Source organism: Leopardus geoffroyi, chromosome B2 (assembly GCF_018350155.1).
Source record: "Leopardus geoffroyi isolate Oge1 chromosome B2, O.geoffroyi_Oge1_pat1.0, whole genome shotgun sequence".
Taxonomy (NCBI): Eukaryota; Metazoa; Chordata; class Mammalia; order Carnivora; family Felidae; genus Leopardus; species Leopardus geoffroyi.
Window position 1 is genome coordinate 147,010,104 of NC_059332.1, and position 26,763 is coordinate 147,036,866.

The 26,763-nt window shown below is 37.3% G+C and overlaps 1 protein-coding gene and 1 long non-coding RNA gene across 9 annotated transcripts in view; one reads left to right on the forward strand and one right to left on the reverse strand.

Annotated features, from left to right (window-relative positions):
* The window catches only part of QKI (QKI, KH domain containing RNA binding), a 155,079-nt gene that overhangs the window by 94,315 nt on the left and 34,001 nt on the right, over nt 1-26,763 (forward strand). For all 8 annotated transcript variants that reach the window (XM_045500235.1, XM_045500236.1, XM_045500239.1 and 5 more), the window contains exon 4: nt 17,981-18,124. In XM_045500235.1, the coding sequence (XP_045356191.1) occupies nt 17,981-18,124 (144 nt within the window). The remainder of the gene's footprint in view (nt 1-17,980; nt 18,125-26,763) is intronic.
* On the reverse strand, nt 19,028-22,885 carry LOC123609275. The gene is made up of 3 exons (XR_006717710.1): nt 22,770-22,885; nt 19,537-19,538; nt 19,028-19,069 (listed from the first exon to the last, which is right to left on the reverse strand). It is a non-coding gene; the product is annotated as an uncharacterized LOC123609275 (long non-coding RNA).

The window sequence follows — 26,763 nt, forward strand, 5'->3', positions numbered from 1 at the left end:
GGGCTGCAGACTTTGAGGGCTAGGGTTCCATTTATTGTGTAAGAGTTTCTACTAACTGCTTAAAATCAATTCTTGCAGCATGGAACAATTAGAATAACATGCCCTATTTTTCTTTTTTTACTTTTTTTTTTTTTTTTAATGTTTGTTTTTGAGAGAGAGCATTAGTGGGGGAAAGGCAGAGAGAGAGACAGGGAGACACAGAATCCGAAACAGGCTCTAGGCTCTGAGCTGTCAGCACAGAGCCTGATGTGGGGCTTGAACCCATGAACTGTGAGATCATGACCTGAGCTGAAGTCGGATGCTTAATTGACTGACCCACCCAGCACCCCTAGGCTTTGTTTTTATTGTGAGAATATATTGGTACATCTTTTCTACAGAAAATTAGAGAGGAGAACTAGAGTTGGTGTATGGAGTTCATGTTTATTGAACATGGTATTTTCTCTTTCATTTCAGTAAATAAACATCTGAGTGTGAAGAATATTCTATGAAATGCTGGGCAAGAATCCTAATCTTAAGTAGAATCTTAACCCGTAGTAGAAATGAAGAGATGAAATGTATAGATATAAGGGATGCCTTATAAAAATTTGTCATTAAAGAGTCAGATGACTGTGGCTGCTAGAGAAATTCAGGACCGAAGAGCTTTTGAGACAGCTTGGCAAAAATGGGCCTCAGGGATGATTTTCAGCTTTCATGTGGACATGGGAAAAGAACAGGTTTGGTGATGATGCTTCAGTGTGGCATAGTGGAGAGTACACGAGAAAAAGAGTCCCGATTTGCCTTTATGTTCTGGGTCTTTTACTTACTGGTTAAAGGACTTGGGCAACTTACTTTCTCTGTCTAGATCTCATCTGTAAAATAAAGTTAATAGTATCTACTATTCAGGATTACTAAATGATTAATAGTAAGGATTAGTGTTCATTATATTTTCATATATATATAAATATATATACACACACACGTTAGTATTATAGTTATTGTTTTATAATATAGGCAGTTGAAAGATCTTTTTAGTATCTATGGTCATTTGCAAAAACAATCAGTTTTTTCAGTTATAATGATTACTATTAACATTGTTGAAATTCAACCTCATTCTCAAAATTAACCACGGTAATTATTGATGGTAGCTTAATTCGTAAGCATTTCAGTGATTTCATATGGTTGTTACAAAGTTTGTTTTATACCTCAGAAAATGTTTCCATTGCATCCGTATTTCAGTTAGATGGAGAATAGCATCTGTTACATCCATTCCTTAATTAACTGAGAAGAAATGGAAGACAGTTATTCTGTAAGAGTGGACTTGGTTGTCCTGTCTAAGCAAATCTTCTTGTCTTAGGTGTAAGTCTTTAATCACTAGTGGATGTGTGGCGAACCATTCTTTGGTCACTGATGGAACATATTTTAAAGCAGTTACCAAGACTTTGAAGCAAATAATAACTTTCTGCTTATACAGCCCAAGTGATGTCAGTGGATAACAGGAAGAGGATTTTAAGAATTGTACTTGTTAGTTCCGTATCTCTGAAACTTGAGCATGCTTGAAATGATATTTTTTAGTGTCTATTTACTTATTATTTTGAGAGAGAGAGAGAGAGTATGTGCTAGCAGGGGAGGGGCAGAGAGAGAGAATCCCAAGCAGGCTCCATGCTGTCAGCCCAGAGCCTGACATGGGGCTCGATCTCACAAACTGTGAGATCATGACCTGAACCAAAATCAAGAGCCAGACGCTTAACCAACTGAGCCACCCAGGAGTCCCTAAAATGATTTCTAATAAAAAACAACAACAACAAGAAGCATGGATTCTCTGAACTTTTGTTTTTTATTCTGATGGGAGATCATGTCTTTCTTTGGTGATACAATTGAATTCTCAGGGAATTACAGTAGAATGTAAAAATCCCAATAAAATGTTTAAAATTTAACTTGAACATTAATTATTATAACATTGGATAATGTACAAAATATATAAAAAGTCACACTTTGTAACAGTAAAAATCATGAATGTAATAGGCCATTTTAGTTAGCAAATAATTTAGGAAGTTTTTAAAACTGGTTTTAGGGGAATTAGATATATTGGCTGCATAATTGTAATTCATGAAAGGAGGCATTTATATAGCTGTTTTTACCTATTGAAATGCCTGCAGAGTATGCTAAAAAAGGTAACAGACTGTTCCAAAAATTACCCTGTTTTTGCTTGACCACCACGTATTACATGCAAGTGTTTGAAGGTGCTGTTTCCTGCTGTGCTCACATTCACATGGGTTCAGACTGTCAACCCATTCATTCATTCATTCACTGATTTGTGTTTTATTAATGTTTTCATTGACGTTTTTAATTTATTCACATCTTTTAATGTACATGTCAGTCTTACTCTGGGTGGGCCGTTTTTCACAGGTACCCACGGGAAGTGAAAATAATTCAGTATTTTTAAGAGAAAAGGAAAAGTGCCTTACATAATACACTGTGCTGAGGTAACTGTATCACCTTTATGGTTATGTTTTGCTGATCAAACTATTGTGAAGGGTTATTAGAAAGATCTCACTTTTTATAACTCTGTTTTGTTAGCCACGCTTTAATAAAAGCGTAGAGGAAAAGTCTTGGATTTTATAGGCTTTGGATGATGGAGGCAGTATAATAGACATGTAGACCCTGACTCCACTGAGTTCTTCCAGTGAAGTCAAATTATCTTTGCTTTTCATCCTCCGAGAAGTATGGATATGTGAAATACACTAGCACTTGGGAATTACTAGGACAAGAAGGAACTCTGCTCGTAATACATTAACTGTTTGTTCAGCTCTGTATCGTGCTTGATCACCGTCAGACGGAGTGTCATCCATTAACCAAGAAATAAGAGGAATGCTGTTGGGAGTGTTCAACAATGCAGATGCTGCTGACCCGTTCATTCCTATGATGATCTCCAGGGTGTGTTTTGGATACCTATCTATTTTTTCAGTCGAAATCAGAAGAAGAATCTTAAGATACTTAAATATACCAAATAATCCTAAAAGTTACAAATATTTTACATAGAAAACACAGAAAGACTATTAACATTAGGTTGGTTTGATTTACCATTCTGTTCTTAATTCTAAAATTTTCCAAGGCTGAAAGCCACTACAATGAAAAGAATTAAAATATCCCAGGTAATTGGGGGCTGGGCACCTGTATTTTTTAGTCTAGAGGCATCATTAATTGTTATTTCATTCACTTTAATTAATTTTCTTTTGATTTGGGGGCTTCCTTATTGAGGATTTAGGACATCCTTGATGGTTGGTTATGTTAATATAATGACGGGAAGTGGAACTAAGGGGGATCCCTGTTACCTGGAAAGCCATCTTTTCAGGAAAGCATAGGAAGGGGTCAGGGATACCATGAGTTATATAGTAAAAGTATTAGGTACTATGAGGTAAGTCACTGTCATGAACATATTTTCTTTTATTTAATCCTTACAACCCTGTAACCTTTACAAGTGAGGACATAAACTTTAAGGAGGAAATTATTATATTGTGTAACCTAGATCAGTCAATTTTAGTATGTACTTTAATTATTTATGTTTGATTTATGTTTTTATATATGTATATATATGTGTATATATAAAAAACAAAAGGCTTTAAAAAAAATTTTTTTAATGTTTATTATTTTTGAGAGACCAGAGAGACAGAGCATGAGCAGGGGAGGGGCACAAAGAGAGAGGGAGACACAGAATCCGAAGCAGGCTCCAGGCTCTGAGCTGTCAGCACAGAGCCCAACGTGAGGCTCGAACTCACGAACGATGAGATCATGACCTGAGCCGAAGTTGGACACTTAACTGACTGAGCTGCCCAGGCGCCCCTAGAGGGAAAGGCTTTTTAAAAATATGTTAGAGCGTACTATGTGATCAGGAGAGAGTGGCAGAGAGGGAGAAAGAGAGAATCTTAATTAGGCTCCAAGCTCCACTTGGAGCCCGACCTGGGGCTCAAACCCATGACCTGAGCCAGTCGAGTTGGATGCTCTATTTATTGACTGAGCCACCCGGGCACCCCTAATGTGCACCTTTTTTTTTTTTTTTTTAATGTTTAATGTTCATTCTTTTTTGAGAGAGCAGGGGAAGGGCAGAGGGGGGTTGACAGAGGATCCAGTGGAGGCTCTGTGCTGACAGCAGACAGCCCGATGCAGGGCTCGAACCCATGAACCATGAGATCATGACCTAGGTCAGGTGCCCAGCCAACAGAGCCACCCAGGTACCCCCTAACATGCACTTTTATAGCACAGTGAATTTTGGTGTCTGTCACTCATCTCAATTACAAGTGAATAGTTACTCTGTTAGTCCTTATCTTGTCTCTCTTCCTTGCTAGCCTGTGAGCTCCTTTAGGGCTTGTATGTCCAGTTAGGCACCATAAACCTTCTATAGTAGGAAAGTGCCTTCCGTTTAGTAGAGAAACTCAAATATTAAGTAAATAAATGAATACATAAATGAGTTGCTCAGGGTAACAGAGATATCTGAAATAAGGTACTGAAGTACCAAGAAGGCTGGCATTTGAGTCTGTGTTCTTTCCTTGCTCTATTATGTACCCTTTTGCTGTTTTGAAGTAGGTAGCGGGGAGAGACCTTCTTGTTTTGCCTTTCTGTAATCCGTTCTTTTCATTTGTTCTCTATAGTGCAGTGACCAAAAGATGATTTAGGGTTTGAAGCAAACTTAACACTCCAGTTATCTGCTAGTGAATATGATAGCAGATCATCTGCTAGTGGTAGGTGCTCAGGACCATGGAATGTAAAACAATTATAAATTGTATTCCTTTTTCCTTACCGAGGTTCTTGAAGTTCAGTTATGATAGTCTAGCTTCGCAGATATGTATTTCTAAATTAGCAGACAATTTGTGTGTGTGTGTGTGTTTAATGTTTATGTATTTTTGAGAGAGAGAGAGTGAGAGAGCGATCGTGAGCAAGCAGGGGAGGGGCAGGGAGAGGGAGACACAGAATCCGACGCAGGCTCTAGACTCCGAGCTGTCAGCATAGAGCCCGACATGGGGCTCGAACTCACGAACTGTGGAATCAGGACCTGAGCCGAAGTTGGACATGCAACCGACTGAGCCACCCAGGCACCACAGCCAGTTGTGTTTTTGATGCCGTTTATCACTGATGGGTTCACGATTACCTGAAGGAGGCTGTGAATTAATATTGGGGTGGTGTGAATGCTGTAAATATCCACAGTGGCATTAGGCTGGACAGGACATTGCAAAGTAACAACTACGCATAGAGGTGCTATTCATCTTCACCCTACGGTCCTCAGGGACTGTAACCTAACAAACCACGTGCTGTTGCTCTTTTACGTTTTGGAAACCCTAATTATATGACATTAGGCTGTGATCTTTGGCTTCAAGAAATGAGGCAGGCCGTAGCTGTTTGTGGGTCCTTCAGGATAGTCCTTACTTTCCTGTGATCGTATGTTATTCATCCAACCCATCTTTTTATTTTGTATATGTGTTTTCATTTTCAACGTTTTATTTTTGAGAGAGAGACAGAGCATGAGCGGGAAGGGGCAGAGAGGGAGGGAGACAGAATCCGAAGCAGGCTCCGGGCTCCGAGCTGTCAGCACAGAGCCCGACACGGAGCTGGAACCCACGAACGTTGAGCTCATGGCCTGAGTCAGAGTCGGACGGTAAACCGACTGAGCCACCCAGGCGCCCCTCAATTACATGTTCAGTGGTCTAATTTTTAACCACAGAAGTCAGGTAGAATATTGTTTTGATATTGCCTGGCTGATATTTTTCTTGATGGGTTTTAAATTGAATTTTTTGGATCTTATTTTCCCTAACCCACATAGAAAAGTACACATGTAGAATGCACAAGAAAACACCATATGGCTTAAGAGCTTAGTAATCATTTAACCAGTATAGTTTATTTACTTGCTACTTTAACTTTAAATATAGAAATTTAATTCCAGATGTTTTTTAAATACTATTCAAAATATTTTGCCAGATGTGTTAGGGAAATGATTTCTAATATACAAGGACAGTAGTGAGTAAAGCGAACAAATAATGGTTTTTAAAAAAAATCCGAATTTGAGTTTAGTGATGCTTTTAAAGTAAATTTATATTGTGTTCATTATGGTAGGATGTATTATATGTGGAGAAACCAGTAGCACATTTGTATGTGACACATTGTTTTGTTGATGAAATATGCATATATGTAAAATATGCCAAATTCACAAATACTTAACAAAAACTGATGAAGACGTTATAAAAGAAGTACAAGTTCTTTTACTTGATCTGTTCTTTTACAAGATCTGTGCAGAGTAGGACAGAGAAATGTGCAGCTACTGATTATATACTGAACTCTTACTTGGGCATTTCTGAATGTATTTGAGTAATACGGAGCATGAGAAAGAACCAAGGCTTCATACCCTGTATGCCGATGCAGAAGGCTATATATAGTTCAGTATTAAGTAGTTTTATAGAGCCATGAAATTCTTTGGAAGCAAAGTGGGGGAAGTGAATTCTGTTAGAGGGGTTGATGGGAAAATAGTATGGAATTAGTATTTGAGCTCATTTCTTCAATTTCATTAATTTTTTATCAATTCCTTTTAGTCTTTTTTTGGTTATATTTTGTGTAGAGCTCGTGGCATAATCATGGTTTGTTCCTCTGTCCGGAAAACTGTAGTTGTTGTTCTTTATGTGCTGTTTCAAATTCAAACCCTGTATGGAAGATAATTCAATGCTTTGATCAGCTGAGTTCTCCTCCAGTCTGCGACCCCAAAAGGTTACAGTGGGATCTTTTTTGAGCTTCTTTCTCATAAAAATTCAATTTAAAATAATTCCATGTTTTTCCTTCGTGTTTAGTATATTTTTATTGACTAAATTAATTAAAATTTAGTTTATGTTAAGCTGGTACTCTTTTCCCCAAAGTGCTTTCTGATTTTATTTTTCTAAATTATAACCTATAATCCTGTCCGTTTATTTGCTGTTGTTCAGTCAGGTGTTCTCTTATATTCCTGCTTGTACCATTTCCTATAGTCCCCTGTTTGATTTTAGATAGCAGCCTGTTCGAGCTATGGTAACACCAGTTACATAGGTCTTATGAGATGCTAGGTACTCTTCTGTGCTCTCTACAAACACCGCACATTTAGAGCTCAGTCCTGTGATGGAAACTCTATACTTAACCTCTGTTATACAGATGAGGAAGCCATGGTTCAGAATTTTGCCTGAATACAGCTAGTAAGTTCACTATCATAGATGAATATTCAAAAATCAGACTTAACAATCAGTCATATTCTAAAAAAAAATCATCGTTTTAGATGTCTGTGGAATTTACTGCCTAAATTAATTCCCTCAGGAAAAAGTAGCTTCGTTAATGGTGAACCATACGCTGTCACTCTTACTCTTTCCTTAAAACTATCATACTTGGACCTGGTAATGATCTCTGCTTGAGGCCGCAAGTTACCCTGTGGATGGATTTGTCAGAATGATCATCTTGTTTCCTGTTATTGTTTTCAGTGAAACAATTGTAATCTTTTTTATTTCAGTTTTTAAATATTTAACCTTGCTTACTTAGTATACTGTCAGTTGTAAAGTCTTTAAGGCGGAGTGTATAATATGAAATCACTTTAGCTGAGTGACACTAAGTCAGGGTTCTCTGTCCATTAGTTTATCTCATTTTTAAGTGACTAACAAGTGATCATAGTAATACCTACCTCTAAGGTTTAAAAGGATTGATTAACTTTATGAGAAATAAAATGCTTAGTACAAGGCCATAGATGTCTTAATGTTTTAACAGTATTAGCTTTGACTTCATTTTTGTGTCTTATGCTGTGCTGTAGTAAAAATTGAACAGCTATGTGGCATTTACTATGATTGCTAGGGAGTATGAAGGTGAGTTTGATTCTAAACTTCTTGAAGTTTTTTAGGTAGTAATACATATCAGACTTAGTATGACAGAAGACAAAATAATAGGATGGCAACACAGGAAACATCCTGAGAGGACCTGGGGAAAATTTCATTAAAAGATGAATTTTGAAATTAGGATTTGGATGATTTGGAAAAGAAAATGAGTAGAAATGTGAAGTCTTTTTTTTTTTCCTTTGTGCTATGAGCAAGTAAATATTCCAATTTAAATTTGTTTTTAATCTGTATTGATTTTGGAAAGAGAGCGAGCATGAGTGGGGCAGGGACACAGACACAGACAGGAGACACAGAATCCAAAGCAGGCTCCAGGCTCTGAGCTGCCAGTACAGAGCCCAGCGTGGGGCTCGAACCCACAAACTGTGAGATCATGGCCTGAGCCGAAGTCAGATGTTTGACTGAGCCACCTAGGCGCCCTATAAATATTCCAATTTAATATTTTAAAACTGTCACACTGAAGTTTTTTTGTTTTTTGTTTTTTGTTTTTTTTTTTTTTTAATGTTTGTTTGTTTTTTAGAGACAGAGTGGAAGCAGGGGAGGGACAGAGAGAGAAGGAGACACAGAATCCCAAGCAAGCTCCAGGCTCTGAGCTGCCAGGACAAAAGCCTGATGCTGGGCTCGATCTCACAAACCCATGAGATCGTGACCTGAGCTGAAGTCAGATGCCTAACCAACTGAGTCACCCAGGTGCCCCTTAAGACATCACATTTTAAAACAAATGACTGTTTTTCTATACCTTTCATAATTTCATGTGTGCTAGATGGTGAAGAGAATAGGACACAGTATACAAAATTTCACATTTGAATAGCAAAAGAATTCTAATAATGCTATGGGGAAGTGTTGCGTGCTTCCATGGGAAATAAATAACTGCTTTTATGTGAGCGATCATGAGCAGCAGAAACTTAGCCACAAGTTTCCAAAAGGATTCCCTAACAGTTCTTTATTTCTATTCTCACTTTCTGTTTTTGTTTACCATTAGCTGGCCATTTATCTTCAAATTTGCTAGGAAATGAAATTAAAATCACCTGATCATTTTTGATTGTTATGGGAAAGTCTTTACGCAGATTTTGCTCAGTCTCTTCAGCCTTACCTATGGCGTCATTAAGATCATATTCAGCTTCCCAAATGGTCACGTCCGAAATGATTTCCACAAAGTAAAGCAGCTCTAGATCTAGAGGAATTGTACGGATTGTGGTCATCATTAGAAGAAACCAATATTATTTGGACGTAGTTTGGCCCTGACTGGTGATACTTTAGTTTGGAAATGCAGTCATTACACTTAAATTAGTGGAATTACTATATAAAAATTAGAAGGAGGGGCCCCTGGGTGGCTCAGTCGGTTGAGCGTCCGACTTTGGCCCAGGTCATGATCTCGTGGTCTGTGAGTTCGAGCCCTGCATCGGGCTCTGTGCTGACAGCTCAGAGCCTGGAGCCTGTTTCAGATTCTGTGTCTCCCTCTCTGTCTGACCCTCCCTCATTCATGCTCTGTCTCAAAGATAAATAAACGTTAATTTTTTTTTTTTTTTAAGTAGAAAAAAAATTAGAAGGAGGACATACCTGACAGGCATTTAGTATTGTTTGTAGGCAGTTGATGTTTCTTGTGAAAGAAAAGTATTGAGGATAGTCCTTTTGTTCTTAAGTTGGGAAATACTTGACATAAGACAAAAGTTCTTCAAATTTAATAAATTGCTGCATTGTGCTTAATTTAATAAGCATCTGTTGAATGCCTGCTTCCTTGAGAACTTACTGGGAGTCTGCAACAGACTGAATATATGCATATTCTGATCTTCATATATTATTAGAAAATAATTTGCTTTGAAAATATGATTGTTGCAGGGCTCAAGTTCAAGTTAAAAGTTAGAGTCAGTGAGCAGTTAAATTATGTGAAATCTGCTTTATGTCCAGTCTCTCAATGAACTTTTCTTAAGCTAATTTTAGATTGTGTATACAGCTGGAGATGGTTATATGTCTAAGCTTTATTACTTGGCTAAAAATACATATATTCATAAGTATGTTATTGAAACCTTGGTTTGCTTAAATATGTAACACTTTTGAATTCTTTTCTTGGAAGTTTTGGCATATGAACTTTCACATTAAGAGCACAGTAGGGGGAGAAGTCTTGTGCTCATTTGCCTGACTACAGAGGTGTAATTAAAAGAGTTTATCAGCAGGGGTTGAGACAATCAGTGTGGTCTGATGTTTCATGTTATAGAGTTACTTTTTTGTGCAGATAGATACTGCAATTAGGACATAATTTTAAACTTCCCAGGGCACTGACTCATCAGGGTTTTGGTTTTAACCTCAAACCAGTCAAAAGCAAATTAGTTCTTAAATTTTGAGGATTTTAAAAATATTTTTATGTCACTGAATATAGTAGCTACAAAAATGAAGTGGATGATTATAATTGAAGAGTAATGGTTAGAACTTACTTCAGGACGATGATTTGATTAGCCCTAACAGTAATAATGTTGGTTGTATTTATTATGCATTAAGACCAAATTTTAGTTTTGATTCTCACCTATGGAAAACTTTAGTAACTGAAGGAATTCTGTGTGTAAGTGGCCACAGGCTGAGCATTTTTGTTTATATTTGTGTCCTTGAAATTTGATAGACAATTCTCTGATCTAGAAAAAAGTCATCTTGTAGATGTAAGAGATCTGTTTCACTGTGCTTCTCTGCCAGTTGTTGGTACGGTTCTTGATGTAACTGATTCGGGAACTCATTTATGGAGAAAGAGCCCTGGACTTGGAATTCAGACATAGGACCAACACCAAAGAAGCAAAAGCCACATTTACCAGATAATTTCGCTGTGTTTCCTTCTCTGCATCCAGAGCCCCTCCTAGCTCTGAATGCTATGCAAACAAGATGGGCTTAAAATATCATACGAAAATTTTGAAAGGTAAAATGGTAAAATAGAAAAAGTTATCAAGATTCAAGTTCTCAGTGTTCTGTTTCTGGCTTTTTCACTGATTTATGCTATTTTGGGGCAATTTGCTTAAGGCTCTCGTGCAGGTGATATCGTATGCTAGGAATTAGTGTTGCCAGTGCAGGCTCTGAAAGTCATTCTGCCTGGTAGAACACTTACTGTCTAAGTGACTTGGGCCAGCCTCATGTGTCTCAGCCTGTAGGGACATGATAGTACCACGATAGTAACAGTAATAGTGCTGCACTCACAGGGCTGTTAGGAGGATTGAGCGAGGTGGTGTGTTTGTATTGCTGAGCACAGTACTTGGCAAGCAGTAAGTGTTTGATAAAAGTTTAGTTACTGTCATATCATCACCCCCATCATTAGTTTCATTTCTGAATTTCTTCTTCATCACCTGAGACTGAAAGTTATTTTGAAATTTGTTATTTCTTTAGAGTATACTTGTCAAGAATGGAGACCATAGTGAAGTACTGTGCATAGTTATACCTACCTACTCTATAATCAGATATGAATGACATTATAAACTTGCTTTATATGCTACTCAATTTTAATTTACTGTATAAATAAAGCTGTTCCACTTCTTTGAATGCTGTCTTGTCATTTCCATCCCTTAAAAGAGTCAAGGTCCATGGTTTTGAACTTTGAACATATGTATATACATAGCAATTATTTATATGTAATTTATCTTTGCTCTTACTTCATTATGTTAAGATATAACTTCAGTCCTGCAGTTTGAAAAAAAAAAAAAATTGACCCGTCTATTACTGCATTCTTCTGATACAATGAAATAAGGTAGTATGGAGGTGATAAAGGAAAAACACCGTCTTTGGATATGAATAGCAGACCTCATGAGCGTTATTGTAAAAAATCTGGGAAAGTTGACTAGAGAGGAGAACAAGAATAAAAGGTTAAAGATGATCAAATACAACTGGGAACTTAAATATGAGGTCAAAAAGAAGCAGACCCAGAAACCAAGATATATGGAGACTTATTTAGACAGAAACAAAACTAATGAAACCAGCAAGGCAATGTGGGAAAAGTTTCAGTATACTAATGTATTTATTTTTTATTTTTTAAAATTTACATCCAAATTAGTTAGCATGTAGTGCAACAATGATTTGAGGAGTAGATTCCTTGATGCCCCTTACCCATTGAGCCCATCCCCCCTCCCACAGACCCTCTAGCAACCCTTAGTTTGCTTTCCAGATTTAAGAGTCTCTTATGTTTTGTCCCCCTCCCTGTTTTTATATTATTTTTGCTTCCCTCTCCTTATGTTCATCTGTTTTTCTCTCTTAAAGTCCTCATATGAGTGAAGTCATATGTTATTTGTCTTTCTCTGACTAATTTCACTTAGCATAATACCTTCCAGTTCCATCCACGTAGTTGCAAATGGCAAGATTTCATTCTTTTTGATATATTCCATTGTATAGATATACCACACCTTCTTTATCCATTCATCCATCGATGGACATTTGGGCTCTTTCCATACTTTGGCTGTTGTCGATAGTGCTGCTATAAACACGGGGGTGCATGTGTCCCTTTGAAACAGCCCACCCGTATCCCATGGATAAATGCCTAGTAGTGCCATTTCTGGGTCGTAGGGTAGTTCTATTTTTAGTTTTTTGAGGAACCTCCATCCTGTTTTCCAGAGTGGCTGCACCAGCTTGCGTTCCCATATTAATGTATTTCAATGACGCTCCTCAATAATAAGAGCTCAGTTCACTGGAGTAAATATTTGTTAAAGGCCAGATAGATATGTCTAAAGTCAGTTATGTACATATTGTCAAGAATATAAAAAACAATGAGCAATGGTTCTGGTAATCAATTAGGGTTGAACTTTCTAAAAGCTAGAATAAGACAATACACAGGTTAACTATAAGTTGCAGTAAAGTTACAGGTATTAGAGTCCATGTTTGTGGATAGGCCAATTTATTTACCACATGGAATGACTATAAACAAGAAATGGCACCTGAAATTAGTGTGGATTGAATGGGTATATGTATAGTTGGTCCTTGTCCTCAAGTTGTAAAAATCCACACATCTTGAGAAAACTCATTAAGGATCAATAACAGCTGCGACATAATTGTAGACCAGTTTAGAGAAGGGAGATAATGAGCTCCAGTTCAGACACGTTGAGTTGAAACTTGAGAGTGCATGGACTTCCACATGTCGAGATGGCAGTTAAATTTGAAGGCCTAGGAATCAGCAGGGATGATTGTGCTGGAATGTAAATTTGGGACTATGTCAGTGAAAAAGAAAAACCATGTTCCTCTGTGTTGCTGAACATTTGGTGACACATAATATGAAATGACATTGCCTTGGGTAATTATAAAGCAGGCATTATAATAATTAGTAATAATGAGCTAATTTTTCCACATCTTATCTCTCCTGTTTACTCTTGAACTACTGTCTGAAATGTAACTGTAGAAAGACTTAATGTCTTGACCATAGTTTCTAAGAGATACACCATTTTGGATGTATATCCATTTTGCCATCCCTCCTCTGTGCTTCATTTCAGCCTTTCATTTGTCCTAAATTATTTATTGAAGTGAGAAATTTAGGGACTAATTTGTTTTTTAAGTTTATTTATATTGGGAGAGACAGAGAGAGATGGGTGGATTCCTGAGCAAGCTCCGTGCTGTCAGTGTGCAGCCTGATGCAGGGCCTGATCTCACCAACCATGAGATTGTGACCTGAGCCAAGGTCAAGAGTCGATGCTTAACTGACTGAGCTACCCAGATGCCCCAGGAGTAGATTCTTAGGTATTGGGTACAGAGTATGTACCCTAATTCTACTGTTATTTCTTATTTGTTTTTTTATGACTGAAAGAGAACCTTTATGAATAGGCTTTATTGACTTCTATAGTATTTGCCAATTCCAGATTGCCTTTATTATCCATTTCAAAAACAGAAAAAGGACACAGGGAGAAATTATATTTGTATTAAATAATTACTAGGCGTAAAACTCACTTTTGAAGGAATTTGCTTAACTCTGCCTGAGTTTACAATGTATTGTGATTGGATAAATGTGGCCCCTGGGTAGAGTGATCTTAAAACCTTTTTTTAAGAATCAAGTTTGGTAACGTTCATGGATTAAAAGTATGTAATTCTGTGAAGTGTGAAGTTGAAAGCTGCCCCCCTCCTTCCCACTGAGATTCTTTGATATTTATTCCTTATTCTACCTTGTGGCTTACCTTGCCAACAGTGGATTTTTTAGTTTTCATCTCTTTACATTGTAAGAACTCAGTGGGCCCTTTTCATTCGGAAGCTCTTACCCTTCAGTTTTATTTTAAAAGTATGTATTATGTTGGTGATTTTTCTCCCTTCTTCCCTTTTCTTTTTTCTTGGTGAGATGTCTGTCATTTAGTTTCTAGACCTCTTGGACTAGTCTTCTAATTTTTATACTGTTCTTTACCATTTTCCATCTCTGTCTTTACTGCTACCTGGAGGGAGAGTTTTTCAATTCTTATCTTCCAATCTCTTGATCAGGTTTTTCATTTTTACTATTATATTTTTAGTGTTTCAAGTTCTGCTCTATCTTTGGAATTATTTCAACAGTATCCTTGACCTGTTTCAGGGACACAGTGTGTTTTCTTAACTCTCTGCAGAAGTTAGCTTCTTTCCTAACTTTTTGGCCAGTGGCTGCTCTTCGGTTGTTTTCTAGTTGTTTGTTGGGCCGGTCAGACTCCCAGAGACGGGCCTTCCATCCCCTCCCCTGGCGCGGGCGGCACAGCTCAGCCTTCAGTGCAGAAGCGTCCCACTAACTGCCCCTCAAAACTCAGTTCTGTAACGAGGAACATTTCTAGATTTTTGCTGGGAATTGAGGAGTGCCGGCTCTTTGGGGAGAGGGGATGTGCAGGATCCGGCTGCTCCTTCGCGAGAATTCCCTGGTCTTCCGGTTCTTAGCTCCACCTTCAGCCCTCCTACTATTGCTGCCATTTCCTCAGCTTTTTGTGGGGGAGAAGGAGGGTGGGTGGAAGGATCTAGGATTTGCTAAATCCCTGACTGCTTATCCATATGCTTTGTGGTTTCTAAATTGTTTCCTTTCCCATTTTCTTCTTCCTTACGACTTTTGTACATTTTAAACTCTACGGTATTCTAGAATTTTAAGAGGGAGTGAAAGTATATGCTTATAATAATTCCACCACCTTTATCTTTGTCTATAAATTTTTGTTCTTTCGGGTGTTTGTTTATTTATTTTTTTGAGTGTTTTTAAAACTGTAAGTAAAACTTTATTTTGAAGCCTACGTTAGGTTAGATGTAACTTTCTTTTGTTTTTCAGTTTTTAACTGGCACTTAAGTTGTTGAATTAATTAAGAGTATACATTTACCATGGTGTTTTTACACTTTAAAATTTTATTCCTTTGGTAAAGCACAATGCCACATTATACTTTAACTTTATTCTCTCTTCCTATCATGCAAATAATATCTCTTCCTTTTCAAATCCTTCGGCTTTTTGTCTTTTCGTGTAGAAAAGTTTCTGTGGTAAGTCACGATTTTAGTTTCTGTACTTAGGCCTTTCTAAATACTTTGGATTATATATATATGTTCCTCAGTTTTCCTTGTATGAATATCTGTATGCATTAGTGTCTTACATACGTGAGCGCACACGCATGTACACGCACATTAGCTTTTAGTGTCTGTGTCTACTAATTATAACAGTTCTAGGTTGGTTTTGATTGTTGTTGTTGTTGTTTTTCTCATGGATGTTGTATTTTCCTGCTTCTTTCCATGTCTTTTAATTTGTGATTAGATGCTAGATGTAGTATGACTTTTACCTTTTGGGTGGATATTTCCTATTCCTGTAAGTATTCTTGGGCTTTGCTCTGGGACACAGTTGAGTTAGTTGGAAACACTTTTCATCCTTTTAGGTCTTGCTTTTAAGATTTATTTGGACAGTCCTGGGACAGTGCTCAGACCAGCTTTCATTACTTCCCACTACTGAGGCAAGGCCTTCTGTATGCTTCACCCGGTGTCTGTGACTCGCGAAGTCTCTCATCTCAGTCTGGCTCGTTGCGAACCCACCACTTTCACCTTGAACCCTACCCTTTGGCAGGTTCTTTCTCCAGCCACCACTATTTCCTCTCCCACACACGCACCGATCAGTGTTCAGCCGAGCATTTGAGCAGACCTTATACACACCTCCAGGATTCTTTCAGTGCAGCCCTTCCTAGGACTCTTCTCCGTGACCTCTGGCTGTGTTGGCCTCCCTGGAACCTTCACGTAGTCTCCTCAACCCAGAGAGGCAGCCTGGCACCCTTCCCGGGGCTGTAGTCTGGAAACTCCCAAGCCAGAGAGCTGGGGTAATCCTGGGGTTTACTTAATTGATTTGCCATTTCTCAGCCCCACTGGCTTTACTGCCTGTGACCTTCAGAGGCTTGAGAACTGTCATTTCTTGGGTTTTACCTGTTGTATTGGCTGTTTCAGCCAGGAGAGTGAATCCTTGTCTGTGTTATTTTTATCTTAGTAGAAGTACTGTTTTATCTTGGAAATAGAGGCCCCTTGTTCGTGTGACTATTGACACACTTTTTTAGGTTCATCAGAAAATACAAGTAACTATCAAAAAATTAATAAACATAAAAAATTATAAATTTTGTTGAAAAAGTATTGTCAACATTTTTCAACATAAAAGTTAAGTCTTTTTCTTGCTACCGTAGAGTTACGTGTATGTGCATTTTATGTTCTTCGGCATGCAGAGAGCCCTGAGGTTCTCAATTTTTTCTCGTCGTTTCATGGTGTCTGTCCCCTAGGCAAAAAGAAATGCTTAATAGGTTATTTTTATTAAATAATTCCTTCCAAACAATTAGTATTTATACCAGTACACACTGAAAAAAACTAAATTTTATTCACAAATTTAAATTTTAATTCACATCATTTATTAATGGGATCCCTAATTTTCTTGGGCACCAATCAGATTTGGCAAACATTAGGATGCATTTTCATACTAATGATATTAATAGAAACTACAGGCAGAAACGTGTACTTGACTGTTAGAATTTAGTTCTGTCCTTACTGGTTAAGGTCCATATTTTTTCCCAGCATGACCTTTGCAAACATGTAAGTAGAGAGGTTTTTTATGTTAGTTTTATTAATTTTTGCCAGCTTTTTTTTCCCTTTGATTGAAATCTCACAATTTAGTAAATAGAGACCTTTAAGAGGAAAGTACGACAGCAGTGTGTATTCTCTGTTGTTTATGTAGGGTGCCTTGCACTGAGCCAGGTACATTTATATGTACCATTTTTATATTTATTTTTAATTTGATACTGTTTTTGATGCTTTTACAAATTTTGAATTAAAATTATTTTTAAAAGTATTATCCCTGAAACTTAAGAAGTCATTCTGAAATTATTATATCTTTGGTGAAAGGGAAACGTGGCCAACCCTACTTCTAAACCTCCCTGTAGCTCCACTAGGTTTCCAACCTGGGTATCCCTCACTAAGTGATTTAAAGGCAGTCAGGGAAATAAAACATTGATGTTGTCTATGAAACTAGCATTTGTGAGTTGATACAGATAGTGACCTTATGGTTGACTTGTTAAAGCAAGGCTGATGGAACTATAGTTACATGTATGTATTCCTTATAATGATTATAAGTGAAAATGTTTCCATTTCTCTTACACAGTAATGTTTCTTTGCAAAATGCTGTCCTAATCTTGAAGTCAGCCAATGTTACTAACAGTAGTTGTAAAGAAATGGAAAGATCACTGAACTTGAGAATGAAAATGTTGATTCAGTTCCTAAATTGGCATGTTATTAGCTATGGGACCTTGATAACTGACTTGCTTAAGCTAACCTTGATGACTTCTTTACCCATAAGTAAAAGACAGAAGAAATAATATGCTTTCCATGGTTACCTAAGGATGACCCCATAATCGGTTCTTAGTACATAAGAGCCCTTGCAGGGGTTGTGACTCTGCCTTGCTTACTTTGTAGCCTCAGTTTGGCATCTGGTTCCATGCTTGGTACATGTAGATACTTCACAAATACTTGTTGAATTAACTGTCATTTGACCCAGTAGTTTCACGAAAACCCAGTCTTTTTGCAAGGAGAATAATTCAGAAGGTTTATAATGGCATCATAGCAAAATGATGCAAACATAGCCTAAATAATTGGCACCAGGGTAGTATTGTGAAAGATACACTCTCTCTGAGAAGAAAAATTTGTAAGCGTGTGCTTTGTAAATTTTTCAGGAGGAGCAGAATAGAGGCAAGCCTAATTGGGAGCATCTCAATGAAGACTTACATGTCTTGATCACTGTGGAAGATGCTCAGAACAGAGCAGAGATCAAACTGAAGAGAGCCGTTGAGGAAGTGAAGAAATTACTGGTACCTGCAGTAAGTAATAATTTCCAAATCTTAGATTTGGGCCCCATCCCCTTTTTCTGTTTAATTGTTTTCATTACTGTAGTGACTGTGTTAATAAAGAATAGGTTATTTATTTTTTAGAAATCTCATGTAGCCTCGAAATGTAAAAAATATTTTCTAATTCACTCTAGTATAGTAAGCAAGCATGGACGTTGCTCAAATCCTTAAATGGGAAAGCCTGTTTATTTGGGGGGAAGGATTTGTTGTGAGGGGAGCAAACTCCATTAGTTGTGTACTTTTCAAAGGTATTATTATCTTTGCGTCACTCTATTATCAGGTAAGAAAGTAGGTACATTATCAGTAGGGTGATGAATGATGAAAGGTTTTTGTTGTTTTTTTGTTTGTTTGGTTGCTTTTTTTTGAAGGGAGGAGCAGTTTCTCCTTGTAAACAAGTAATGAGTGCACAGAAAAGTCTGTACAACTAATACTTATGTGGGAAGACCTATGTTAGCCTGTGGGTTCCAGGTACCCTCCTGCCATGTCATTGTCTCAAATGTTCCATAGTGAACATAATACGGTAACATTTTCTTTTAGAGAAAAAAAAAAAAAGACCTAACTTTTGCTGATAGACCAGGCACCATTCTGAACACTTTTCACACTTCAGCTCATTTCATGTTTTTTTCTAAGTTACTAAAAACTGTTAAAGTTCATATTTATTTATTTATTTATTTATTTAATTTTTTATTTATTTTTTTTAAATTTTTTTTTTTTTTCAACGTTTATTTATTTCTGGGACAGAGAGAGACAGAGCATGAACAGGGGAGGGGCAGAGAGAGAGGGAGACACAGAATCGGAAACAGGCTCCAGGCTCCGAGCCATCAGCCCAGAGCCTGACGCGGGGCTCGAACTCCCGGACCGCGAGATCGTGACCTGGCTGAAGTCGGACGCTTAACCGACTGCGCCACCCAGGCGCCCCTAAAGTTCATATTTAGAGAAGACACTGAAATTGATAAGACACTGAAAGTAATTTTGGAGGGCAGCGTCTCTTAAAGAAAAGACCCCACCCATCTCTCCCTGCACAGTCCCCCTCCCTTTTCTCTTTTCCTCATTATTACACAACCCTTTTAGGAACTTCTCATTTAGAAATGATGATTGCACTCACTCCTGGGGTATTATCATTTTCAGTGGAAAATGAAAAATAGATTGTTGGATTTCAGAGTCATTTTAAAAAATATTTTTTATATTGGTAAAAATGATAGAAATGTGAACCCTAGCTTGTTGTTGAAAAAACTAGGAGTACTGTTAGTATTCTGCCAAACAAAAGTTTATTGACATTTACATAAGTGAGTATGGTGTCTGTTGTTCCTCATTCCCCAGATAATTTGTTCTATAAACAAACTTACAAGCCATGAACAATTTTCCATTTACTTGACAAAGTTAACCACTTGGGAGACAAGAATTTCAAGTAAATTTTATTCAGTAGGTCTTATAAGGGATATAAACAAACAGGTTAAATATAGACTAAAACCTGTAGTTACATACTATTGAACCATATAACCTTCCTCCTTTTCCTTAATAATTGTGCAGTTTTGAAAAGCTACATAGAACAGTGCTTTTTTTCTAAGTATACTGAACTGTTAGTCCCATGATCAGAAAAAGTTGACATTATTTTTATTGCTATGTATAACTGAAAATATTCAGCTCACAAAATACACACAAATAAGTTCACCTAATACTGCGAATAGACCAGTTGTCAGATAATTTAAACTCTTACCTATAATCATTCTGCAAGCTACTGTAGTGCTCAAAAGTTATTAACCTAGTGGGGGCCTGGGGAGCTGAGTTGGTTAAGCATCTGACTCTTGATTTTGGCCCAGGTCATAATCTCAAGGTTCATGAGATCAAGCCCTGCGTTAGGCTCTGCACTGACAGCTTGGAGCCTGTTTGTGATTCTCTCTCCGTCTCTTTCTCAAAATAAATAAATAAAACTTGGAAAAACAACCAAAACAGTTATTAACCTGGGAAAAAGCATCATGTTAGAACTGTGTTAGTAACCAGCATGTGTCTTTCAGAAAGTTAATAAATTTCTGTGTTTGTTTCCTCATTTACAAAATGAGAATTGGAATAAGTGACTTCTAAGACCATTTTGATTTTAAAATTCTCTCCGAATATAGAAAGGTGGTAGTAGATAAAAAAAAATGATAGAAACTTTTTAAAAATTCAATTTATATTAAAAACATTTTTTTTTAATGTTTATTTTTGAGAGAGAGAGACAGACGTGAGCAGGGGAGGGACAGAGAAAGAGGGAGACACAGAGTCCAAAGCAGGCTCCAGGCTCTTGAGCTGTCAGCACTGAGACTGACGCCGGCTCGAACTCACGAACTGTGAGATCATGACCTGAAGTGAAGTTGGACACTTAAGCCCCTGAGCCACCTAGGCACCCCTATACAATTTGTATTTTAGAAGAAAAGAGTACTTTTGATGATCAGTCTGTCTCCTGTGGAAGTACTTTTTAGGGTTGTTATTAATCACTACCTCTGAAATAATAAAACTTTCTTAGAATTACAAATGTTAGAATAAAAGTACTTTAAGCTACAGGTTCTATAAAGTGATTTATTCTTGTAGTACGTTCCCATCCTATCCATTTCGTCAGATAATGCTTATTGTAACAAGGATGCTATGTCACGGAGTTTATTTTCAGTGAAAACGGAATAACATTCACATTACACATTTCTGGTGATGGTGCTGTGATAAGCAAAGGCTTAAACAAAACAAGCTTTACAGTCCTGAAGTGTCCAGTGATTTGGGTTTTTACTTATATAGGTTATATACAGGTTATTGGAGGCAGGATATATAGTATTTGAGAGCTGACTTCTGGATTTGAACCCCACCTTTGTGGCTTTTTACGGTCTCCTTTTCCTCTCATGTAGTTACTGTGCAATTAGAGAATACAGGGAGAATGCTTCACATAGTGCCGACCACATAATGGTTGCTTACAAGTTTGCTGCAGCTTTTTAACACTGTCTAAATAATACTGTTTTGTAATTGTATAGGTTTATATACTATTTCTTCCAAGTGCTGAGTATAAAAGGAATGCATTAATTCAGGATTGAAAAATAAAAGTTCTTCTCAATTCATTATTGTTTTTAAGTAAACTGGTTTGACCCTTACTAAAAAAAAAAAAAAAAATAATAATTCACTGTAAGGCTCCATACAGAACCCTTTAGTTTATCATTGCTGAACTATTTTGAAAACAATATTTTCGGATTGAAAGTGGAGACCATTTTGATTTTTTTTCCTATTTGCATAAAAGTTATAAAGGGAATAATACGGAGACTAGTAATTATTTTGAAATGCATTATTACAGAAGAGAATTATTGCCCTACTCCATGGGATTTGACTAAGGGTTGTCAGAAACACTGCGTGAACGAGAACATGTTTCTTATCAGCATTTACATTTTGTGGAACCTCAGATTGCCCCTCCGGTGAGCTGCCAGGGGATCTTTACAATTTATTCTTGTATTATGTGACAACTTGTTGAAACGTTTCTGTGGTTTTCATGTGTCAAAATTTATACTGAGAGTAGTGATCCTCAAAATGTGGTTCTGGTGACCATTTCAATCTCACATGCTTGCTTGTCCATTAAGACTAAATTTTCAGTATTCTTCTGTGGTTTGGCGTTTCTAGCTGTTTACCAAGTGTCCAGAACAACACCAGATCCAGTCGTGTTTATTTCCTGCATCCCTCGGATGTGCTCACTTCCTTTGGCCCGCATTTTCTTTATCCTTACTTCGAGCCAGGGTTGCTCAGAGCCCCACAGCCAGCATCCATACTTGTTGCTTTGTGACATTGCAGTCTATTCAGTCACCTCTCCTTGCTTAAAAAGCCTTTTGGTGGTTTCTCTCACTCCGTGAGGAGAACGCAGAATTCTTAACGGTTTTGTTTGTGATTTGCCATACCTTATTTTTCCAGCTTTATTTTTCACTCTGCCCCAAACCTAAAGTACACATACATGCGCACACATTCCACACTAGGCCCCCACAGATTGAATCACTCTGTGTTTATTTGATTTCTTGAAACTTCAGTCTTCTCCTTTCTGGGCCTTTGAGTTCGTTCAATAAATGTTCACACGTGCATTTGCTGTGTCAGCTGTTGAGGATACAGAGAGAGTAAACAAAGCTGACTGGCACATTGCCTGCCATCTTGAAGCTTACCTTCTGTTCGTGGGGAGGTTGCAGCTTAGATTAACTGACCATAAGCAAAACCAGATATAAACTGTTAGGTTGTGCTAAGATGTGAAGCAAAATCAGGCAGGGTAAGGAGGATGGAGAACCGTGGATTAAGGAAATACTATCGTATAAGGGATGATTAGAGAATGCCTCTCAGAAAGTGACATTTGGAAAAACCACCTAATCGAAATGTAGTGCCATCATATGGATATCCAAGGGGTTTCTAAGCAAAGACAACAGAAAGCGTGATGGTCCAGAGACATTTTTGGGGTCTATCAAAGGGGGTGCAGCTCAGTGAGCAGGTGGGAGGGTGGTGGAAGGTGAAGTCAGTGGGGAAGGGTGAGAAGGCAGGTTACACACAGGGTGAGAAGGAAGGGTGAGAAGGCAGGTTAGATTTTAGTCTGACTTGAGAAGCTGTTGGAGGAATTTGAGGAGAGGAATAATACGGTTTGATTATATTTTAAAGGATTATTTTGAATAGAGAATAGACAGATTGAGAGTGATGGAGAAAGCAGCGATGCTGATGCACAAGTTCTTGTAGTTTGAGTGAGCTGAAAGTAATGGGTGTTTGAAAGTGTTTGAAAGTGCTGATTCGGGATTTATGTTCAAGGTAAATCTGACAGGAACGTTGATGGGTTGGTTGTTGTGTACACGTGAAGACGTCAGGGTTTTCACGCGGAGCAATTGGATTCGTCTCCTATCCGTATGTACAGTTAGAGGAGCAGGTTTGAGAGGCAGGAAGAGCAGGTGGGTTTGGAAGTGTGAACGTTGAGATGCTAAGTGTTAAATAGGCGTTTGTTGATAACAGTCAGGTTAGGTAAGATGGGACTAGACTATGTCAACGTTGAAGTTGTCATTATATCAGAAGCTTTTAGAGCCACGAGGCTAGAATGGTATCATGGAAGAATTGGATAAAGGTGAAGAAGACTTGAGGGCAGAGCCCTGGGTACTTCGCCAACTGGAGAGCAGAAAGAAGAAGGGGGTCCATCCAGCAAAGGAGACCTGGGAGAGGAGCCACTGAGGCCAAAGGAAAGCCAGGAATGTGGAGTCTTGAAAGGCAAGTGAAGGAGTTTGTTGCTGAAGATTATTCAGTTTGGTAGTGGTCATCAGTGATACAGCCAGTTGGTTTTTTTTCTTTTTTTTCTTTTTGGATGATGAGTTTAAAAGCTTTATTTGGCTCTGGTTCAAGAAGGTATGGGGCAAGAGGAAAAGGAGCTGGAATTTTTTTCCCTGAGATTTTATTATTTAGGTAAATGGGTAAATGATCCTTTCAGTACTCTCGGCCTTTTACTTCTTTTATTGGTTCATTGGTGGTGGTCTTTTTCTCCATCCCTCCTCACCCTCTCACCCCATGGGGGGCCCTTGGATCTTTTGAGAGCACCTCCCTAAACATACAACAGCAGAATGATCATTCCCTTCTCTTCATTGAAAAGATGCTGCATAAACTTAGCAAGCAGGATAATTAACTTGCACATAGATACTTGTAGGATAAGTCTGTTGGAATAGAATTACTAGGTTAAAGGGTATGTGCATTTAAAATTCTAATACTTTGTTCATATTAGAGTTTTCAAGTTGCCTTCCAGACAATTTATACCAGTTTACAGTCCTGCCAGTGTTGTATGAAAAAGACTGCTTACCAGCACTGTCTCAAACCCTGGGTATTAACCAAAGTCTTAAATGTTTGCTTTCCTAGTAGTTTACAAAATAATTATAATCTCTTTAAATTACAAAAATGTGAATAAAATAGTTCTCATGGTTCTTAAAAATATTTGGATTTTTAGATTTTTATATTAAGCAGTGGTGTGATATTATAGACATTTTTGTAACAGAACACTGTATTCTTACCTTTATGTTCATATCTTGACCAGGTACATAGCCCCTAGTTTCATATTGTTTCTATGGGGAATGATTCAGTTCACATTTCATTTACAGAATACATTTTATAGCTAACATGTGGGATTGTCTGTTATTTCAGTATAAATTTCTTAACTATGTAGAACCAGTTCATGTTTGGAAGGAAGTAGATGTAGAAAGAGTTGCATGAATAGTCACGGGGTTTTTGCCCATCTTGTTTAATGTCATAAAAGGTCTAGTCTTGGCTTAAGGGACCTGGGTGAGTAGGAGAGAGTAGAGAGCAGAGATTTTTTTGCTCTATCTGAAATTTCATAATTAAAATAATAAAAGTAATAATTTAATTGCATCTGCTATTTTTAAGATTTAATAAATCTGGGTAAAGATTGTACCTATACTCCCGTGTGACTAATTTTTCTAATTTTGATGATTTTACTGTGTCCACATCAATTCATGTAACACTATACACAACTAAATGTTTAGTAAATCAGTTCAAACCCTTTAAATTCAGATTGGGTTTCGAAACAACCTTATGAAGTAGGTTTTTCTCCCCCATTTTTCCAGCAAGCATGTGGACATAGAGAAACCTTAGAGCACTTGGCAATTCTTTGTTCCAGGAAAAATACCGTTCAGTATTCTTACTTCATTGCAGACGTAAGGGTTTGAGATGATTCACACTTCACTCATTACTAGAGTCTGATGGCATTTTACCTAGAGAACTTATTTACTTTGGAAATAATACCATTTTATTTCAGATGTTTCTTTGACTTCAGTGATCAGTTAATCACAAAACTGTGCATAACTAGGGAAGAATAATTTCTCTAGTTATATATAATGTTTTTATCTGACAAGTCTAAATCTGTTACTACCAAATATCTGCTTAAATATATCCTTTTTATCGTAAGTACAGTTTGGTGGTTTGAATCTCACTTCCGTAAGCCTAAACTGCACACGTTCAGATTCCTGAGGCCTTCAGTACACTATCATAATTACGGTGTGATCTTCTGTGAAAATGTAAATTATACTCACTGATAAATAAGGACTATAGAACAATGTCCTGATTTTGCTAATCTTTGGGGACTTAGGGGCAGAAACCAACTACTGATATAAATCTACCTTCAAAGTGTTTGTGGAGCACCGCATGTATTCCTGCCACGCAGTTGAAGTAATCTCTCTTCCCACTGTTGGTCTTATTCCATTTGATTAATTCTCCTGTAAGTTTGTAAGAGCGATTTAAAAAAATATATGTGAATCATATTAAAGTCATGATTGCTATTTCACTTCAAATACAATTCAGGTTCTGTATCGGCCTCTGCAAGTAGGGCATCAAGTTAGTGACCTGGTATGAGGCTGTTGTGTGGTGAGGAAGTGACTCATTAATTATAAACAGTTAGGTAGTTGTGAAAAACGTGTAAAGTTAGAGAAGGAAAATGTCAGTGAAATCATTTTAAGATTTTGGATAGCTCCGTGTAACTGTAACGTTTAATTTCCACATGTAGTTTATTTTCTTTCCATGTTATTTTCTCAATGGGAGGAAGAATTTTGAAGTACAAGGATGAAAGTTAGAAGGAAATGAGCAAATTAAAATCACTTTTTCTAAAATGATTATGAGGAATCCTCAAACTGACCAGTAGATTTTACTAAGTATGTAGGTGGAACAGTAAGCAAAGGTTTTCTAGGAAGAAACAGTGCATTGTGACAAGATTTGATACAATAAAAAACACTTCCTATTTTGAGTGCACCCTTTAACGAAATTAGTGTTACATGGAATTATTTAGGGATTTGTGATTTCTGGTTTTATATAACTGCTTTGTTGTACAAGTTAGTTGAGTAGGAAAAGACGGTAGTTTTCATGATTCGTATGGAAATGTACAGTGTGGATTATTTATTAAGTTTTGCTCAATATTTAAGACAGGGTATGTTGATCATTTTTATTTGGCAGTAGGTCTTATTGCAAAGTAGTACCATTCCTTGCTTTTCTAAACATTTTTATTTCTTTATTTAAAATTCTGTGATATAGTTACTAATTTAATACAGCCCCCAGGATGAACTATTATTTTGTAGTTAGACGAATGAAATTTTAAGTAGATTATTTAGTTCTTATATATGTAAATCTTAGGCTTTTAAACAAATATTTTCAATTTATTATAATTGGGAAGCTTTCTTCAGGTGACATTTAAATGCTTTTGGGGGCGCCTGTTGTCGGTTAAGCGTCCGACTTCAGCCAGGTCACGATCTCGCGGTCCGTGAGTTCGAGCCCCGCGTCGGGCTCTGGGCTGATGGCTCAGAGCCTGGAGCCTGTTTCCGATTCTGTGTCTCCCTCTCTCTCTGCCCCTCCCCCATTCATGTTCTGTCTCTCTCTGTCCCAAAAATAAATAAACGTTGAAAAAAAAAAAAATTTAAATGCTTTTGTTGTTATACACATCAGAATTCTCACACTCTGTCTGTGATCCCTTCAAAATAAACTGGGCTGTTGAATTTCGTGGATCAATTTCATCTTACAGCCTCAGCTTAGAATTCACCTAATATGCTTACAAGTGTACAGAATTCCTTTAACTGGAAAAAAATTCTTATTTTTATATATTATTT